This window comes from Palaemon carinicauda, chromosome 6, assembly GCF_036898095.1.
Source record: "Palaemon carinicauda isolate YSFRI2023 chromosome 6, ASM3689809v2, whole genome shotgun sequence".
In the NCBI taxonomy this organism is placed as follows: domain Eukaryota; kingdom Metazoa; phylum Arthropoda; class Malacostraca; order Decapoda; family Palaemonidae; genus Palaemon; species Palaemon carinicauda.
In genome coordinates this window covers 1,870,411-1,890,132 of record NC_090730.1, presented here as the reverse complement: position 1 = coordinate 1,890,132, position 19,722 = coordinate 1,870,411, and the positions used below count along the sequence as shown (strand labels likewise).

General features: G+C 39.0%; 1 protein-coding gene across 1 annotated transcript in view; it reads left to right on the top strand.

Moving 5' to 3' along the window:
- Positions 1-9,870, top strand: part of LOC137642363 (uncharacterized) — a 49,676-nt gene extending 39,806 nt beyond the window's left edge. The window contains exons 9-10 of the mRNA XM_068374856.1: positions 5,077-5,142; positions 7,286-9,870. Coding sequence (XP_068230957.1) covers positions 5,077-5,142; positions 7,286-7,331 — 112 coding nt within the window. The 3' untranslated portion in view covers positions 7,332-9,870. The remainder of the gene's footprint in view (positions 1-5,076; positions 5,143-7,285) is intronic.
- Positions 9,871-19,722: the final 9,852 nt, after the last annotated feature.

Genomic DNA, 19,722 nt, shown 5'->3' with positions numbered 1-19,722 from the left:
AGACTAGATTTTATTTGGAAATTTTCATTTGTAAAAACGTAACTACAGTAGTATAGATTAGAAAGTATTTATACATAGATATACCAAGGCACTTCCTCCATTTTTGGGGGGGTAGCTGACATCAAACAAATGAAACAGAAAAGGGGACCTCTCTCTACATTCCTCCCAGCCTGACAAGGGACTCGACTGAGTTCAGCTGGTACTGCTAGGGCTGCCACAGCCCAACCTCCCCCGTTATTTACCACAGATGAAGCTTCATAATGCTGAATCCCCTACTGCTCCTACCTCCGCGGTCTTCCAAGGCATCGGAGGAAGCAGCAGAGCCTACTGGAACTGCGTCACAATCGCTCGCCATTCATTCCTATTTCTACCACGCTCTCTTACCTCTCTCACATCTATCCTCCTGTCACCCAGAGCTTCCTTCACTCCATCCATCCATCCAAACCTTGGCCTTCCTCTTGTTCTTCTCCCATCAACTCTTGCATTCATCACCTTCTTTAGCAGACAGCCATTTTCCATTCTCTCAACATGGCCAAACCACCTCAACACATTCATATCCACTCTAGCTGCTAACCCATTTCTTACACCCGTTCTCACCCTCACTACTTCGTTCCTAACTCTATCTACTCGAGATACACCAGCCATACTCCTTAGACATTTCATCTCAGACACATTCAATTTCTGTCTCTCCGTCACTTTCATTCCCCACAACTCCTATCCATACATCACAGTTGGTACAATCACTTTCTCATACAGAACTCTCTTTACATTCATGGCCAACCCTCCAGTTTTTACTACTCCCTTAACTGTCCCCAACACTTTGCATCCTTCATTCACTCAATGATGTACATCTGCTTCCACTCCACCATTTGCTGCAACAACAGACCCCAAGTACTTAAACTGATCCACCTCCTCAAGTAACTCTCCATTCAACATGACATTCAACCTCGCACCACCTTCCCTTCTCATACATCTCATAACCGTACTCTTACCCACATTAACTCTCAACTTCCTTCCCTCACACACCCTTACAAATTCTGTCACTAATCAGCCAAGCTTCTCTTCCGCGTCTGCAACCAGTACAGTATCATCCGCAAACAACAACTGATTTACCTCCCATTCATGGTCATTCTCGTCTACCAGTTTCAATCCTCGTCCAAGCACTCGAGCATTCACCTCTCTTACCACTCCATCAACATACAAGTTAAACAACCACGGCGACATCACACATCCCTGCCTCAGTCTCACTCTCACTGGAAACCAATCACTCACTTCATTTCCTATCCTAACACATACTTTACTACCTTTGTAGAAACTTTTCACTGCTTGTAACAACCTTCCACCAACTCCATATAACTTCGTTACATTCCACATTGCTTCCCTATCAACTCTATCATACGCTTTCTCCAGATCCATAAACATCTTGGTATATGTATGTAAGTTACTTAAGGTAAACTGTGATGTTGATTGTTATTCTAAGTTGGTTGATTTTTATTCTAAGTGGTCATGAACGAAAAACTGCTCAAGCATCTTAATTTTTGTAGTTTATTTTAATATGTATGAATTGTTATTCAAAGGAAAGCTGTTAATTCAAGTTTCTGTTTAACGTTATAGCCCACAAGATGGAACAATTTCCCAATCTAGTTAGGATTACGATCTGCCCTTGAGCCCATTGCTAGGGAAATTACAGCCTAATATAAGAAACGCCTAATTGTTTTAGGTCTTTTCATACGGTAGAAAAAGATAAGCAGTATGAGTAGGTTGAAGGTTTAAAACTTCAAATAATGATCAATCTACTTTTCATAGTTAAGGACAAGTGACGTTAGAAATGAGTGTAGTGTTTTCCTGATCCGTGTATCCTGTTTGTAGGGTAGAAAGTTCCAAGATTCCTCTTATCCAGAATTCACTTGTCCGAGGAACCATTTCCCTATCATAGAAATTACAACAGAGGTTTAAAATTTTTCTCTGGGGATTTTTGCAATAAATTATTCTTTGCTCCCAAAGCAGTTTGGATGGCTGGAAGCCTGATATGGATATCTTAAATCTCAAAAGTTTATAATTCCCACTAAAATTATCTATGGAAACACTCAACAATTTTGGGGCAATTGAAGGAGATTCAATATTTCAATAGAGCTAATGGATGCAGTCTTTCGTATTCATTCATATCCATTTGAATTTGAATACTTCCTTCATTTCCGTAGAGTATCAAAGTTTTCCCAATAGTCAGGGGGTTTTAATCATATGATTGTTCAAATTTTTCCAAAGCAACATTTTTGGATCACAGGTAGCGATGACCATACTAATTTGAATTTTTGTGGCAGCTAAGCACTTATCGTTTCCTACTGTAGCAGCCATATTGACTAAATTCAAAATGGTAGTATCCAATTTAATACATAATCAAAAGTTTTAGAATCGTATATAGGAACATGTATCTGTTTTGGGGCATGGGAAGTGTATTCTGATTAAGTTTTTTTTAGAAGCAAATGTTTATTTTAATGTGGTACTGTTCTTAAATTATTTTTTTCAATTGTTCATTACTTCTCTTGTAGTTCATTTATTTCCTTATTTCCTTTCCTCACTGGGCTATTTTCCTCTTGGGCATCTTTTTTTACCCACTAGGGTTGTGACTTGGCTAGTAATAATAATACAAAATATTAATTTTCATTACTGTACCCTTAGGTGTTTTGACATTGGAAAAACCTGTTTTTGTACTGGGCCCAGTTTGGAGGCCCAAACCTTAAGTGACTAAACTCTGTCCTCACCAAGAAAAGTCCAATTATCTTGAAAACATTGTAGATGTCCCCTAACCTGCTGAAGTTCTTTGTTGAGGTCCTTTATCCTTGAAGCTTCAGAAATTGCCAGCACCCCTACATCGTCTCTGTTGCCTCCCAAGTTCTCTTTTATTTTTTTCTTTGAAACAATGACGAAGCACCCGGGGATTAGTGCTTTTTATGAGATGGAGGGAAATTAAGTTTGTCGACTGGCGTAGTTTGATTTGAGGGTGTGATGCTGGTCACCTCTTGGATTGTCTTGTGAAATGTTACAGGTTCTGTTTAAAAGGTCGGAACTTTGTGATTGAAAGAGTTCCCCTTTCTTGGAAGGGACTGAAAGTTTATGGAACTTCTGCAAAGTATTAGCTGTATGGATGTTAGCTTAAGTTTTATCCACTAAGGATTGAGGAAAAGGGGATGCACAGAAGTTTGCTGTCGAGGAACTCCACCACTTCTAACTTCTCCCTATCTAAATTATCTTAAATATTGCCTTGACAAAGTTCTATTAAGCCTCAAAAGGTTTCCACAGCAACTTTGCCAGAATTGCTCTAGTGATCTAAATTCAACGAAAGCACCAACTTCCAGAAAAGATGATATCGACACCAAACTAAGGGTGGGGTAGCCTATTGGAAGCATATCTGCCTGGTGATCTGCTGGACTGGAATTTGTGACCTGCTTATGCTCATTAGTTTCTTCTAGTGTTTGCAACTTCACCATCCTTGTGAGCTAAGGACGGGGTGTTTTAGGGAGTCTATAGGAGCTATGTATGTGCGGGTTTGTGGAGCCTATAGGAGCTAGGGATTGGGTTTTGAGAAGCCTAAAGGTCTACCTACCGAGTCAATAGCAGTCATTGCCTGGTCCTCCCTGGTCATAGTTTGGGTGGAGAGGGGTTTTGACATTGATCTTATGTACTATATATATGGTCAGTCTCTAGGGCATTGTCCTGCTAAGACATTGTCACTGTCTCTTGCCTATTCCATTCACGAGAAAGCTTTAAACCTTGTTTTTACCGAAATCTGCTATCATAAGATTAGGACATACCCTTGCGAGCCTCCCATTTCTTTGGGAGAAAAACCTCGTCAAACACCTTAAAGTTTTGTGAATCCCTCAAAATCTTTGGGTAAACCCCCAGGAATGGGATGCATTCCTTGGGTAAAGGGGAATCCCCTTTCTGCAACGTATCCCTACAAGACTGTGATCATATGAGACTGTTCCTGCTAGATTGTTGAGAGGAGATTTGTGTCAAAAGCATAACCTCTGTGGGAGTAAGCTGCCGGCAAATTCTAGGGGATGGTTCCTCGATACGCCAACGTGATTGAGGAGTGGTTGCATAGTTCTCAAATTCTACATCATCGAATGAAATATTGAAGCCTCTGCAATGAATATTCAAGTAAAACCAGCAAGTACATCCCGTGTCTTATTACTAGGATTTTTCGGTAGATCTCCCTCCTCAACATCCATAGCGGGTACTGCCCTAACTTTTTGCTTCCTAATTACCAAGACAGGAAGACTTGGACCAGGAGAATTGGCACCTACAAGAGTTTCCTCCTGAGCCAAGTTCCCAGGGTGGGACAAGGGTAGAGCAAGAGGAATGCAAAACCTTATGATAATAGAAGGACCTCGAGTGGGTCTACTTTAGAGGGAGTGGATTGATGCCACGGTTATATGAGCTGTTATTGAGGTGTCGACTGGAGATGCAAGCTGACCGAACTCGGGAGGGACGTTAGAAATAAACACAATTTTAATAATAAGGTTTCATATTTTTATAATTGCTTGATGTTCATATACATGCCCACCCTCCTCCCCACTAACCAGTGGCATCAGGAGGATTTGGAGTTTATTGTTTTACCGACTGAAGAAGAAGAAATGAGAGGAGGAGCATGTTGTTGGTAGAACCCGTTAGTTACATCGATTACTAGAACCATGAGTATTTTAGAAGGAAAAAAATGGGTACTGTACAATAATTTAGAATTTTTTAAAGGGTAATATCGACATAACCAAGCGTCCAAAAACGAGAGCAGTATGAAAACCAGCTTGTTATAGCAATAAATTTTATTATTAAAAGTGTGTAGCAATATGGGTATATCTTAGTCTTCATTCTATCAACAAGAATGAAATGGTATTTCATAGTAGTAGTATTAGCAAGGCCTTTAAAATACCATACAAGTTATCTGATGGTAGAAAATATAGAAGTTTGTACCTGTTTGAAGGCATAAGAAATAACTTTCACTTTTGGAAAGCTATGCTGATGAATTTAGGTGTCTTAAATTACCGTTTATTTATTTATTAGTTTTTCTTTTTTCAGAGAATTCCCAAGTGTCTCTCCAAAGTGCAGTTCATCACTTCAGACCCCACCAAAAACTCCTGTAGAGTAAGTCTTTGTTTATGATATCACGTTTTGCTGTTGGAATGTTAATACTGTATATATACATACTGTAGATGGTAGAATTGTTCCTGAGTATATGCTCAGTGTGACATTGTTGTCTGTTGAACTGAAGAGATTTTAATAAACAGCGGAATTACCATGTTGATAGTAACTCTTGTTAATATTTTACGATAGTAGGTTGGTACAGGTGATCTTCTATATAGTAAATCAGTATTTTTATTAGTTACTTTTTCAATGTGTGGATGGTATATTTTATCTTATGAAAGTCCTTTTAAATAGTACGTATAATTAGTTATTTAAATAAGATTTCAATCAGTTTATGACGGCAGTGAGTGACATCACCAATCCCAGTGCTTGACCTTTCTGCTAAATTTTGTAATTCAGTGCTGTTCATAAGCTGCTGTGTAAAAAAAAAAAATGGCGAATTCAAGTTTCTATGTGGATCTAGTAGCGAATCTAAACTCTTAAGCTCATTAAATTTGTACTCAGAAAATATTTCATTTGTCATGGTAATTTGAATATAGTGATTGTCACAGGCATTATTTTCCTGTGGTATTACACATGATTTTTTTAGTCTTATCACCGTAATAAGACACGTTAGTGTAAGAACTGCTAAACTTTTGATTTTAGTAATCCTCAGAGTTGATGTGTGGACTAATTGGAAATTTGATGCAAAGTCAAAGTATGTGTTAGTTGTGAAAGTCAGGCTTTTACACTAAATCAGTTGGCAATAGATGGTAGACAGTGTTGGGTGGGTGTCATTATAGAGAATTGAGATAGACAGTGAAAAGGCAGGTGTTTATGGGGATGTTCAAGGTATTGTTCATAATTCACCTATAGCTTGCCTCTTACACATAAGAAAATTCCCCAAAAGAGAGAAAAACTAGATGAAACATGAAAAAGAGGATTTTTTATGAAATATTAACCCTTTTACCCCTAAAGGACGTACTGGTACATTTCACAAAAGCCATCCCTTTACCCCCATGGACGTACCGGTACGTCCTTGCAAAAAAATGATATAAATTTTTTTTTTTCATATTTTTGATAATTTTTTTGAGAAAATTCAGGCATTTTCCAAGAGAATGAGACCAACCTGACCTCTCTATGACAAAAATTAAGGCTGTTAAAACAATTTAAAAAGATTATACTGCAAAATGTGCTGGGAAAAAATAAACCCTTGGGGGTTAAGGGTTGGAAATTTCCAAATAGCCTGGGGGTAAAAGGGTTAAGGTATTCAAATAATTCTGTAAATTTAGGTACTCGCCACTCTTATAAGAAGTTTGACTAATTAATCCGTAGCTACAGTTGATATTCGAATGCAGAAAGTTCTCCTTCTCTGCTACATTGTACCCAAGCATTGCATGAATACCCTCTATAAGTAAAGGAATGAGAGCTAGGGTATTATCTGTTAGTAGATTTAATTGTGTTGTTGCCATATATACCAAAAGAAAAAAAGCACTTCTGCCTTGTAGGTTCATAGGGATTGTACATACGTCAATAGACATCAGCCTTGAACCAATTTGAGAACTTATATGGACATCAATAGACATTTCATTACCTATTAAGGGTGTCTATTTCATTACCTATTAAGGATTAAAAGCATTTCATGATTTTGATATAGCTAGAGGAATTCTTGATTCAGAATAGGTTAGTTCACTATTGTCAACAAGATCCACTGACTATTAAAACAGTGGAGAGTAAGGGGTGTTGTTTGAGGTTATAAACTGGATGCCTAAGTTGTTTATTTGATTTTAAGAAAGAACCCACTCTTGGAATGCATCTCATTCTCATATATGGGACTTGATGTATATATATGATTTCTCTTTAATATATTGAAATGTAACAGCATCTAATATCTATCGATAGGGTTGTGGTGGCCGATGTGGTAACGTCCCTGACTGGTAATTGCCAGACTGGGGTTTGTGTCCCTTGAGCTCTGATCATATGTTGTATATATGGTCAGTCTCTAGGGCAATGTCACTGTCTCTTGCCTTTGCCATTCCTGAGCGGCCTTTAAGCCTTTAAACTATTAATATAAAAGTAATGTTCATGGAATTGATACACCTATGCTATAAATAGAAGATATGTTGCTTTTATATTACAAGTTTCCTATTTTATTTTCAAACAGGGATGATTATACACTACTTCAAATGGAAAGTGATGAAGAATGGTAGAGTCTTCCCTGCAAAGAGGTAAAGAAAATGGAAGAAATTACACGTGCATTTTATTAAAGAACTTAGTGGAGGTGACATGGTAGTTTTTGGTGATAGTAGTGGTACATTTGTTTGACCCATTTTGTTTTATAAAGGGGCTTAGAAACTGCTTGATTTAGTTTTTTATATACTTTAGCTCTTCCACATGAACTGTATGATCAGTAATTTCATGAAGAATAAGTAGATAATTGCTTGGCTGTTTATACTTTTCATTAATGATGTGATAAGGTTGCAATATGAAAATTTAATACTCTGTAATTTTGATTTATATAATTGTGGATTTTATTTTGTATATATGAAAACTTCCTTTAGTTACTCATGGGCGTGAGTTTCTTTATATTTTAGTAGACTTTTACTGTATTGTAGTATTAGTGGTGAAAATGTAGAATTGTCAATCAATCACACAAGATTAAATATACTATATTTACTTAGTAGAATATATTATGAAATAGTATTTTTCTTGATTGATATAAATTATAATTTTTGTTTTCATTCTAGAAGACTATAGATAAAGATATGTTTTGTAGTTCTATAGAACTTTTAGTATAGTGATAGGATAAATTATGTATTTATTTATATTATAGAATTTACACAGCTATACAGTAGTTTAGATAATAGATCTGAGTCACTTTAGGTTTCTGGAAGGCTTTTGAAACTTTATAAGATTCAATTTTTCCTTGAGAAATGAGTGAAACTTTTTTTTCCTGTTCTATCAAAATGTTTTCATAATTTTGCAAAACAGCTTTTGAGTGGCCTTTGTATCTTTCACCTCATGCTATAATTAGTTTACTTTTGATGGCATCACAATAATGAACCAAAAGTAATTAGAAATAAAAATGTTTGCATATTTCCAAGTGCTCGGTTTCATGAAACAATGTTATTTCCAAACATATATTGCAATTGCATATTTTTAACCAAAAGAATTTATTAAAGCAGTACTGGTTAGTTAGGAAAAACAATGCACGCACATCAAGAAAGAAGTGGTTTAAGGTTCTATTCATGAGTAAGCCCTTTAAGCAAAATGACCATGGCCATTCAAGCATTCCTTGTAATGTGTACTTCCACTGTCTTGGCATTCAGTAACATTTCATCTGCTTTATGATTTTTGTCTTAGTTGGTTTTTGAATAGTTTGGTTGCAAGTCCATACATTTCTATTTTTCCCCTTGCAATTAAGAATGTTTACAACAAAATGATCATTAGAAATTCTTACGCTTCTCTTTTGTAAATTGCCTTCAGAAAATTGTTTTTGACTACTATCGTTAAGGCCTGTTTATTTGAATTTTAATGGATCGTCTTTGGAAACTTCCAATGGCATTTTATAGCTTTTGACTTGAAAATCAACGCTTAAAACAATGTTAGTTTTCTTTTGGACTGGGAGGACTAATGAAAATATTTTGGCCATGTTCATCCTGTGTTACTTGAAGTGCAATATATTTAGCGCAATGCAGATGGTAAATAAATGTATTGAGTGACGAATATGAAATCAAAAGCGTTGGATTTATAGTGAGGAGGATATTAAGATTAGGTAATTAAAAATCACTGATATAAAATTCTCAGGGAAAGTTTAAAAAGCACTTTAATTGATGAATTGGAACATGCTTTACTTTTCAACTGGCAATTGCTACCTTGGAACTTCTAAGGATGAAAGTTCTTACATTTCTCATTTCTTAGTTTTTGTTTACACAGTTATTTTACTTGATCATTCATCCATCATATTGTGAGATTTCAATTTTCCCCTCACACTTCCTCCTTGAAACCCACCTCATTATTGGAGGCCAGTTCTGAATTGTGTAGCTTCTTGCTCTCTTATAGCTAATTTACTTACTTGATAATTACAGTGACAAAGTTTGTCATGGTTACAAATGCTTCAGTTAAAGATTTTAACCGAGGAATATGTAGAAACTTGAAAGAATTGCATCTGGTGGTAAAGTAGGGATAAGTACTATAGTCAAATTTTTTTTTAGTGAGGCAGATTTGCACCGACTCGCAGGGGTGCCCTTTTAGCTCGGAGAAGTTTCCTGATCGCTGATTGCTTGGACAAGATAATTCTAACCAATCACATAGCAGGAAACGTTTCCGAGCTAAAAGGGCCCGCCTGTGAGTCGGTGCAAATCTGCCTCCTCAAAAAGAATTGACTAGTTTAGTTTATCTAGTTGCTTTTGTATTCTTGAATTGAGTTATTCTTTCATGTATTTATTCTAACTTGCCTGCATTAAATTCTGATGTGAATTTACTTTAGAATAATGCCTGTGATTGGTGGAAAGTAGAGGGAGATAGAGAGATGGGTTGTGTTGGTTTAAAATGGTTTGACTAGTATCTTTTAGAGAAAGGAATTTCTGGTTTTAATAGTTTTCGTTTTTGTACAAATTAATGCATTTTATTTTCTTATTACAAAAACTACTTTATAGAAATTTTACAGACATGCCATGGGCTGAATAGTAATATATGACTGCTATTAAAGAATATATATTTATATTTTGTTAAAAAGATTTTATAGGATTTGATGTTATTAGAATATTTTGAATTTTTTGAATTAATTTATTTTTCTAAGCAATAAACCTTTAAATTCCTGTGACATTTCAAGTTGATATCCCTTTTTATGTGATTTGTGTGTTTGTTGAATTACATATATAAGTTCAATCTATATGTATAATTCTTTTATTTATCTTGTGACCAAAGACAACTCAATAGAATTATGAAGTAGTGTTTATGTAAGAGGGTAGTTCTAAGGGTAAGAATTTGGAGATATGATTCGCTATCTGGTACCCAGAAGTATGTGGGCAAGTTTTCAGCTATTTTTTATCATTAGTATATAAACTTGAAGAGACTTAAATGTTATTACACTGCAAGTTGGTTATAAAACTAAGTCAGTTTTTATAGTGTTGAACTGTATATTCTTATGGAATCCAAACCATTGCAATTATGTAACCCACTTTGGATAATAAGTATTTTGTACCTCAGAAATCCTGCCTGAAGTTATTGATTCAGTGTGACAGCTGTGCCAATCAGAGGTGTAAATACAAGCCATTGGTTATGTGCTTTTAAGGATATTTTGGGTGAGTAGAAGCCTTAAATTTTTTAAAGAACAATGATTAGCATATACTGTAGTTTGATATGCTTTTCATGAAGGATAGTTGTTCTATGTATATTTTCTGTTGGAATTTGTTTATAGTATTACTGATTTTTTGGGTTAGTGTTGTGTGTAAACTTACTTGTGGCAGGCTAGAACTGGATCCAAGACGACAAGAAAATACCAAAGAAGTATTGTCTTCCTTGCTCCAGGGCCAGTGTATCAACATGTGTACCACTAACTCGGAGAGTATAAGAGAAACCCACAGTTTCTTCCTCTATAGAGTGTGAGGGCACCTCTTGCACTGAAATACTTTGGACAACAAATGACACTATTGCAGAGAACAGGTTATTCCTAGTCCCTTAAAGTTTTGGGGGGTTGGATAGTGGCCGTAGATGTTCTGATACTAAACAAATTTAGTAAGGAAAGGAGTTTGGATGTTTTCAAGACTTAACAGCTGTGTAGTTTTATCCCAGATCATCAAAATTTTAGGAATATTTGGTTTTCATAAAGTTCGAAAGTTTACCGATTCAAGTCCATGTGTTTTAGTCTCAAGACTGCCCCAAAGTCTTCACCAGAATGCTGGCTCCATTCTCAAAATCCATAGAATTTCTGGAAATCAGTTCTTTTATACCTAAACTACTAGTTACAGTATTTTTTTAACCCTTCATTGTGAAAGGTTCAACAAATTTGGTTACTTTGGTTATTGGAAAGGTTTGAAGCCCTGGTTAATTTGGAGACCGATTCCAACTAGAGGATTCTATATTTGTAGATGATAATGGCAATAGTTCCTTTAGGGTTTTTCTACCCAAAAAGAGGATTCCGTTTGCTTTTATTGGAAAAGTTCAAGAGAAATATATACAGTAGTTCTAATTGGTCACCCAAAGATAAGTTTCCAATATCTCAATCAGAATTGTAACAGGTTATTTGACCTAGAATCAATTTGGATTCCAGTGATGAGGAACCAACTTCATCTACTGTGCTTGAGGGGACGATCCTCATTCTTTATCGACAGGGTGTGACTTTACCAGTGAGAATTCCAAACCTCAGTTTATTTCTGAATGCTTCACAGGGCAGGTGCAACTCTAGATTTTCTTCATCTTTCGGGAAATGGATAAGGAAGGAAAAACTATTCATATCAATTGCCTGGAAATTCTAGCAGTTTTCAAGGCCCTTCAGTTTCAGGAGTTGCCGGTAATAGGAACGTGCGTTGTGGTGTTTTCACAAGGCAGGGAACAGTGATGGGGAAATCAGATAGGAATCCCTATCCCGTATAGTTGAAGTTCTATTGACTAAGACATTTTAGAGGAATATTCCTTATATCTTGGTTTACCTTGGGAAATTGAACATCTTGGCAGATCAGTGAAACAGAAATGAATATTCCACCAAACGAATGGTCTCTGCATCCATCAGTATGTTTCGAGGTTTATAATGGGTGGGGAAGACATCTGTCAACAAGTTGATAGTGGTGTTTTGCTCCCGAGTTCTGGATCCTTTGGCATGCTATGTTACTGGACTAATTTAATCTGGATCTGTATGCCTTTCCATCGTTTGCTTTGGTTTGAGCTGTGATAAATGAGCTCAAGTGTGCCTACAAACCGCAGGATGATTCGGAGCCTCAAAGAGAGTTGTTTACACATCTCTATGGCCATTGTTGTTGGAATGTCTCGGGTGGTTGCCATACAAGACTAGTTGTCTCAGACGACCAGTTTTGAGGTTTGCATCAATTCTTTCACATTCTCTCTTTGAAAAAGGAATTTAGTGTCGAATTAGGGAATCATTCTTGTTCAAAATTTGGTCACTGGAGGCTTACAGGGAATTGGATCGAAGTCAGATGATAGACTTGAAGGTGAGGGTTCATGATCTTGAAAGTGCATCTGTTTCTTAATTTTGTAGGCATCTTTCTTTGGAAAAAAGCATCTTCAGCAAGTTCAGTGGCATACCAAGGTGATGTTATCAAAACGAGAAGTTTTTTGTTGTTGTAAATTTAATTTTCAGATTAATTTTCTCATTTGGAATCTATTGGTGAAAAATATATATAGATGTGTAGTTAGATAGTGGTCTTGTATTTGGGAACACAATATTAAGAAATGATATAACAAACTTTGAAGATGCTATTTGGCCTGGTTACTAGGTTTTGCGAGTAGCACCAAAAGTTTATTATATTAGGACTTTAAATTTCCTGTCTTTCTTTTACCGACCCACTTCCATCAGAATGTGGGAGTCTGCAATATATGAACATCAGGAGAGGTTCACTGAAATATATGAAATTTTATTGATAAAATGTTTTTTCTATACTCGCCCGATGTTCATATACCGTACATGTCCACCCACTTCTCCGCTTGTGATTACAAGAGAATAGGCAGTTAGTATGGACCTTTATGATGTACCTAGTCCAAGGTTATTATCGTTATCTGCTAGATTGTCTCGATGCTGTACTAGAGGTATGAACCTATTGGAAGGAGAGGATATGAGAAATTTTTAGGTTTAGGTTAAATGTCGACATAAGCCAATTATTGACAGAAGCAATATCAACATCAGGTTTAAAGGCTGCTCATAAATGGCAGAATCAGGTGACAGTGACATTGCCCTATCGAGCAGGACAATGCCTTAGAGACTGACCATACTGTATATACATATGATCAGCACCCAAGCTAGGTCAAAGGAGGGCCCGGCAATGGCTGCTAATGACTGGGCAGATAGACCTATAGGTTCCTCCAAAATCCCCATCCCTAGCTCACAAGGATGGTGAGGTTGTAGCGACCAAAGAAACTAATGAGTTTGAGCAGGACACGAGCCCCAGTCTGGCGTTTACCAGTCAGGGACGTTACCATTTTCTGTGAGATCAGCTTAGTCTCGACTGTATTTTGTTACCTCTGAAAGTTCTTTCATGTGGCTAATTTATTCTATAGATTCTTAGAATGAATTTCCTTTTTTTTTTTTAAGTAGGTGGATTCTTGATTTCACAGAATTTAATTATTGAATCATTATTTATGATCAATCAAATGCTACCCTTAGTATTTTAGAATTGTATTTATCAGAAATTCTGAGGTTGTAAGTAGTACAAAAACGTATGGGCTTTATTGGTCTAGATAACCATCAGCAAATAATAATTTACCACAAATTGTTTCATACCTGTCACACTGGTACTTACAATGCCAGTTTTACCATCAGATCAATAGATGGCACTTTCCTCTATCTGTCACACTGGTAATTACAATGCCAGTTTTAATATCAGGTCAATCGATGCTTCACTTTCCTATATCGGTAACACTGGTAATTATAATGCCAATTTTAACATCGGATCAATCGTTTTGTCACTTTCCTCTACCAGTAACACTGTTAATTACAATGCCAGTCTTAACATCAGATCAATCGTTTTGTCACTTTCCTCTATCAGTAACATTGTTAATTACAATGCCAGTCTTAACATCAGATCAATCGTTTTGTCACTTTCCTCTATCAGTAACATTGTTAATTACAATGCCAGTCTTAACATCAGATCAATCGTCTTGTCACTTTCCTCTATCAGTAACATTGTTAATTACAATGCCAGTTTTAACATCAGATCAATTGATGTCGCTTTCCTCTATCAGTAACACTGGTAAATTGCAATGCCACTTTTAACATCGGATCAATTGATGTCACTTTCCTCTATCTGACACATTGGTAATTACAATGCCAGTTTTAACATTAGATCAATCGTTTTTCAATATTTAACTTAGCCGGTGATTATATAGCTGCAACTCTGTTGCCCGACAGACAACTCTACGGTAAAAACTCGCCAGCGATCGCTACACAGGTTGCGGGTGTGCCCAACAGCGCCATCTGTCATCCAGATACCCAGTACTCAATGTAAACAAAGACTCAATTTTCTCTCTGTCGAGCTATCGACAAGACGTACTTACTCGCTGTTGCTAAACTGGAGTTTTTTCACAACTAATTGGTGAAGTACTTTATTCTAGTTTTGAGCTTTCGCTATGCAGGTGTTTTATCTTCATCTTAAATCTTGAACTCGTTTTGGATAGATTTAATTATGGTGACAAAGAGAGTATGGACTTTCTTTCACTTTTAAATGGCCGACCCTTCCCTTAGACGGAAGTGTGTTTAGGCTTTTAGTAATTATCTTATCACGTTATAGATTTTCCTCTATATATTTTATATCTCTCCGCCTTTATTAGGCCTCTTCGATTAACTTTCCATTTATTATAAACATATAAAAATAATTTTAATGTTTTGTTTATAGACCTTTCCTGAGAGTAGGCGGTCCTAACTTGGAAACCGAAGTTAATCAACGTTGAGCCCGTTGAGATACTACCGCTAGAGAGTTATGGGGTCTTTTGACTGGCCAGACAGTACTACATTGGATCCTCCTCTCTGGTTACGGTTCATTTTCCCTTTGCCTACATACACACTGAATAGTCTGGCATATTCTTTACATATTCTCCTCTATCCTCATATATCTGACAACACAGATTACCAAACAATTCTTCATCACCCAAGGGGTTACTGCACTGTAATTGTTCAGTGCCACTTTCCTCTTGGTAAGGGTAGAAGAGACTCTTTAGCTGTGGTGAGCAGCTCTTCTAGGAGAAGGACACTCCAAAATCAAACCACTGTTCTCTAGTCTTGGGTAGTGCCATAGCCTCTGTACCATGGCCTTTCACTGTCTTGGGTTAGAGTTCTCTTGCTTGAGGGTACACTCGAGCACACTCTCCTATCTTATTTCTCTTCCTCTTGTTTTGTTAAAGTTTTTATAGTTTATATAGGAGATATTTATTGTTGTTACTCTTCTTAGAATATTTTATTTTCCTTTTTTCCTTTCCGCACTGAGCTATTTTCCCTGTTGGAGCCCCTGGGCTTATAGCATACTGCTTTTCCAACTAGGGTTGTAGCTTAGTAAGTAATAATAATAATAATAATAATTAGCTTTTAAAGAGCTAAGGATTTAAAACTTTTTAAATGTAATATTTTATGAAAGAATTTCTTTGATAGTCTTCGTACTGTTTTCAAAGATGAACTAACGTTTAGTTTATTTATGCTACGCAGTTGTTGACGTTCAGGACGTTCAACATGCGCTCTATCGTTACGATAGAGAGAGAGTGTATCACGGTTTCACTTTGCAGTAAGAGTAAATCGATTCTGACGTTTTGTTCATTCTTTCTTAGCTTTAATGTTTTAAATTCTATTTTAAAGGAACTTTTTATTTGAAAAACCTTTCAGTTTTTTCCTTTAGTCAAATAACATGTTTTTTTTGACGAAATATAATTGGGCTCTTCTCTTAGGTGCGAAATCAAGAGAGAGAGAGAGATAGAGACGGAGGGAGAGAGAGGAGAGAAAACGTTCCGTTCAAGCGGGTAACGTTGTTCTCGTGTTACTCTCGTCCCTAGTCGCTGTACGGGGAGGAAGGATAAAACGTTTTTAGTTTTTTATTCTCGTCCCCAGGCTATGTGCGGTGAGAGATTGAAAACGTAGTTATATGAACTAGTGTTTAGTCTCTTTCCCAGCCACTGATTTTTTTATCTTAAAATATGTTTTCTGTTTTTTGCTGGTATTAATGAGCTTGCATTACTCGACTGATTTCGCAATTACTACCTTTTAATGAAGGGTAGAATTGCGTGTTTCAGGTAGAAATCAGTAAAAGTTTCGATTTCAGTGAAATAAGTGCAAAACAGAAAATCGAAGTGATAAAGTGATATGCGCAAAGTGTTACAGTGTTGCGTCCGAGGGTTCGTCTGTTCGTGCCTGTCGTTCACCTAGTCCGGGACCTCTTGCATGCTCCCAAGCCCAGGGGAGAAGTAATGTCAAACGACTTATGGGTTCGAGAGGCCTTGATCAACGAACAGACGTTTTCCCTCTAGCGTATCGGGTGTATCTTACCAAGATCTCCCCTACCATAAGACGAGAGAGACGTTGTTTCTCCTCGTCATCCGAAGGCTTTTTGCATAAGAAACCTGTCACAAGGTTTCGAAGCCCTTAAGCGAAAGTCAGTCCTTTCAGGACAGGTCCAGCGTCCTGGTTACAACCATTAGGACAGCTCTGACCCTATGCAGTCATCGGATAACTGCTCGCCGCCTAACAAAAGCGTAACACAGACTCCGAGAGTCTTTTTTTGTTGGCAAAGTGTTGCGGTCACAGACGTTACCCTCGTCTCTTACCACAACCATTTCCGTTGATCCTTAATGGGTTGTATGGCAAGACATGCAGTATATGCTTGCCTCCCTTATGGAAGACTATTCTGCCGTTTAGTCCGTTGAGTCTAGCCGTTTATCTCATCGATATCCTGGCTTTCAGCCAACCTAACGTTCCTTTGTGCTTACTGTTGACGTTGGCGTAGCTTAGTCACGTCAGTCAGGTTGTTTAGAACCACACTCGATGCGGTCTCGTGTGGTTTTTCAGCTGCATTTGGACGTTAGGCCACTTGCTGATGCTCCTGTTGACGTTCAAGACGTTCACTAACAATCGGAGTTGACTTGTTTTGACGCTGTGCGTCAACCTCCGCATTCTAGAGTTGTTTTGACTGCTCAGTCTAGGCAGTCAAAGCAGTCTCGAGTGGACGCTGTGCGTCCTCACGCACCTGTTGTGGTTGACAGTTCAGTTGTTGACAGTTCACAGACTGTCAAGCAGTTACATGACGTTGCGTTCTGGTCCGCTACTAATGCACCAGTGAGTGTGGACTCTGCTTGTAAAGCATTGCCACCACGGTAGGTCTCTCCCTTGCTTGAGACTCAGCTTTTATCGGACAAGGTTCCTGTAGATGAGGAAGTTGCTGTTCCCCCTCCTACTGATATTCCCTTGAGGACTCTGTCAGATGGAGAGGAGCCTAAGCTGCTTAGCCTCCTATGGACTTTAATTAAATCATGATGATTTTTTTAAGGATCTTTGTCCGGATCTTTTTGTAACTGCTGCTCCTCGTTCGCCTAAACGTCAGAGCTTACACTAGGCCTAGCTACTTCGAAGCCGTTGTTTTTAAGCTAGTACTCTCTCGCTCTCCTAGAGAGCTTTACGTTGGCTAGGCGACTGGTTTTTCACCAGGAGGAGTTTGGGGGATACAGCCTTTGCTTTCCCTTCTTTTAAACTGGTTTATAGAGCGAGAGTCTGATATGACACGAGAGAAGTTCTCAGCTTGGGAGTTCATGCCTCTGCCCAGATAGACTTCTCAATTCTCGTAGACTCTCCCTGGCGCCTGGCCAGGAGACGCTCCAAGTTGTTTACAGGTCAACTTCACAGCTGTTTTCGAGCCTTTGAAGTTTTGCTGTACAATTATGTCATGCATAACAAGGCTTTCAGGGATGGTAAGCGGTACCGCCTCAGTCGCTAACCCCGTCTGTTGCCACACCTGCTCCCGTAGACCCTAAATGGGCTTTGCTGCAAGACATGCAGTCCAAGCTTGCGTCCTTGATAGAGGACTTTAATGCGGAGAAGGTTGCTACCGAACCTTCTGGCCAACAACCTTCCTACCGGTCGGTTGTGCGCCCTGTTGACGCTGAGGTAACCTACTCGCGTCTGCCAGTTGAGGTGGTTCCTCCACCGATGCAACCCAGTGTGGGTTGCCAGCCGCACGTTGACGTTAAGCGACGCTCGGAGGTGGTTGTTGACGTTCAGGACGTTCAACAACCAGCAGAGGTGACTTGTTTTGACGCAGTGCGTCAACCTCAGCAACCCGGTAGGGTGTTGACTGCACAACCCAGACGGTCTAGACAGTCTCAGGTTGACGCTGTGCTTCCTCGCGCACCCATGGTTGTTGACAGTTCACAGACTGTGCAGCAGTTCCATGATGTTGCGTCCGGCTCCGTCACGCATCCACCAGTGCGACCGGACTCAGCGAGCCAGACGTTGCCCACTCCGTTGCCGTTTCCTCATCAGTTTTCGGATGAGGAACCCTCTGATGAGGACGTTGCTGAACAACAAGACGATCAGCCCCCAGAATAGATCAAGCCCTGCTATCCATCCAGAAGATGCTGAAGAAGGAACGCTGCTCAGTCAGGCTGTGGATGAGTCTGGTAGGGACGCTGTCATCCGTGGAACAATTTGTGTCACTAGGAAGACTACACCTCCGTCCTCTTCAATACCATCTAGCTTTTCACTGGAAAAAGGACAAGACGCTATAAGCGGTCTCGATCCCGGTTTCCGAAAAGATAAAGTCTTGTCTGACTTGGTGGAAGGACAATATCAACCTAAGAGAGGGTCTTCCCCTGGCTGTTCAGACTCCCAACCACGTTCTCTTCTCGGACGCATCGGACGTGGGCTGGGGCGCGACACTAGACGGTCGGGAATGCTCAGGACTGTGGAACTCGAGTCAGAGGAGCATGCATATCAACTGCAAGGAGCTGTTGGCAGTACATCTGGCCTTGAAAAGCTTCAAGTCTCTCCTTCGAGGCAAAGTGGTGGAAGTTAACTCGGACATCACCACGGCCTTGGCGTACATCTCCAAACAAGGAGGTACCCACTCACTGACGTTGTACGAGATCGCAAGGGACCTGCTCATCTGGTCAAAAGGTCAAGACATCTCCCTAGTAACGAGGTTCATCCAAGGCGACTTGAACGTCATAGCAGATTGTCTCAGTCGGAAAGGGCAAGTAATTCCAACCGAATGGACCCTCCACAAGGATGTGTGCAAGAGACTTTGGGCCACTTGGGGTAAAACCATCCATAGATCTCTTTGCAACCTCGCTGACCAAGAGGCTTCCAATCTATTGCTCTCCAGTCCCGGACCCAGCAGCAATACATATAGATGCTTTCCTCCTAGATTGGTCACATCTGGATCTCTACGCATTCCCACCGTTCAAGATTGTCAACAAGGTACTGCAAAAGTTCGCCTCTCACGAATGGACAAGGTTGACGTTAGTTGCTTCCCTCTGGCCCGCGAGAGAATGGTTCACCGAGATACTTCGATGGTTAGTAGACGTTCCCAGTAGTCTTCCTCTAAGGGTAGACCTTCTACGTCAGCCACACGTAAAGAAGGTACTCCAAAGCCTCCACGCTCTTCGTCTGACTGCCTTCAGACTATCGAAAGACTCTCGAGAGCTAGAGGCTTTTCGAAGGAAGCAGCCAGTGCGATTGCTAGAGCAAGGAGAGCTTCTTCCATTAGAGTCTACCAATCGAAGTGGGAAGTCTTCCGAGACTGGTGCAAGTCAGTTTCTGTATCCTCGACCAGTACCTCTGTAGCTCAAATAGCTGTTTTTCTCTTATACCTGAGAAAAGGACGATCCCTTTCAGCTCCCACTATCAAGGGCTACAGAAGCATGTTGGCATCGGTCTTCCGGCATAGAGGCTTAGAT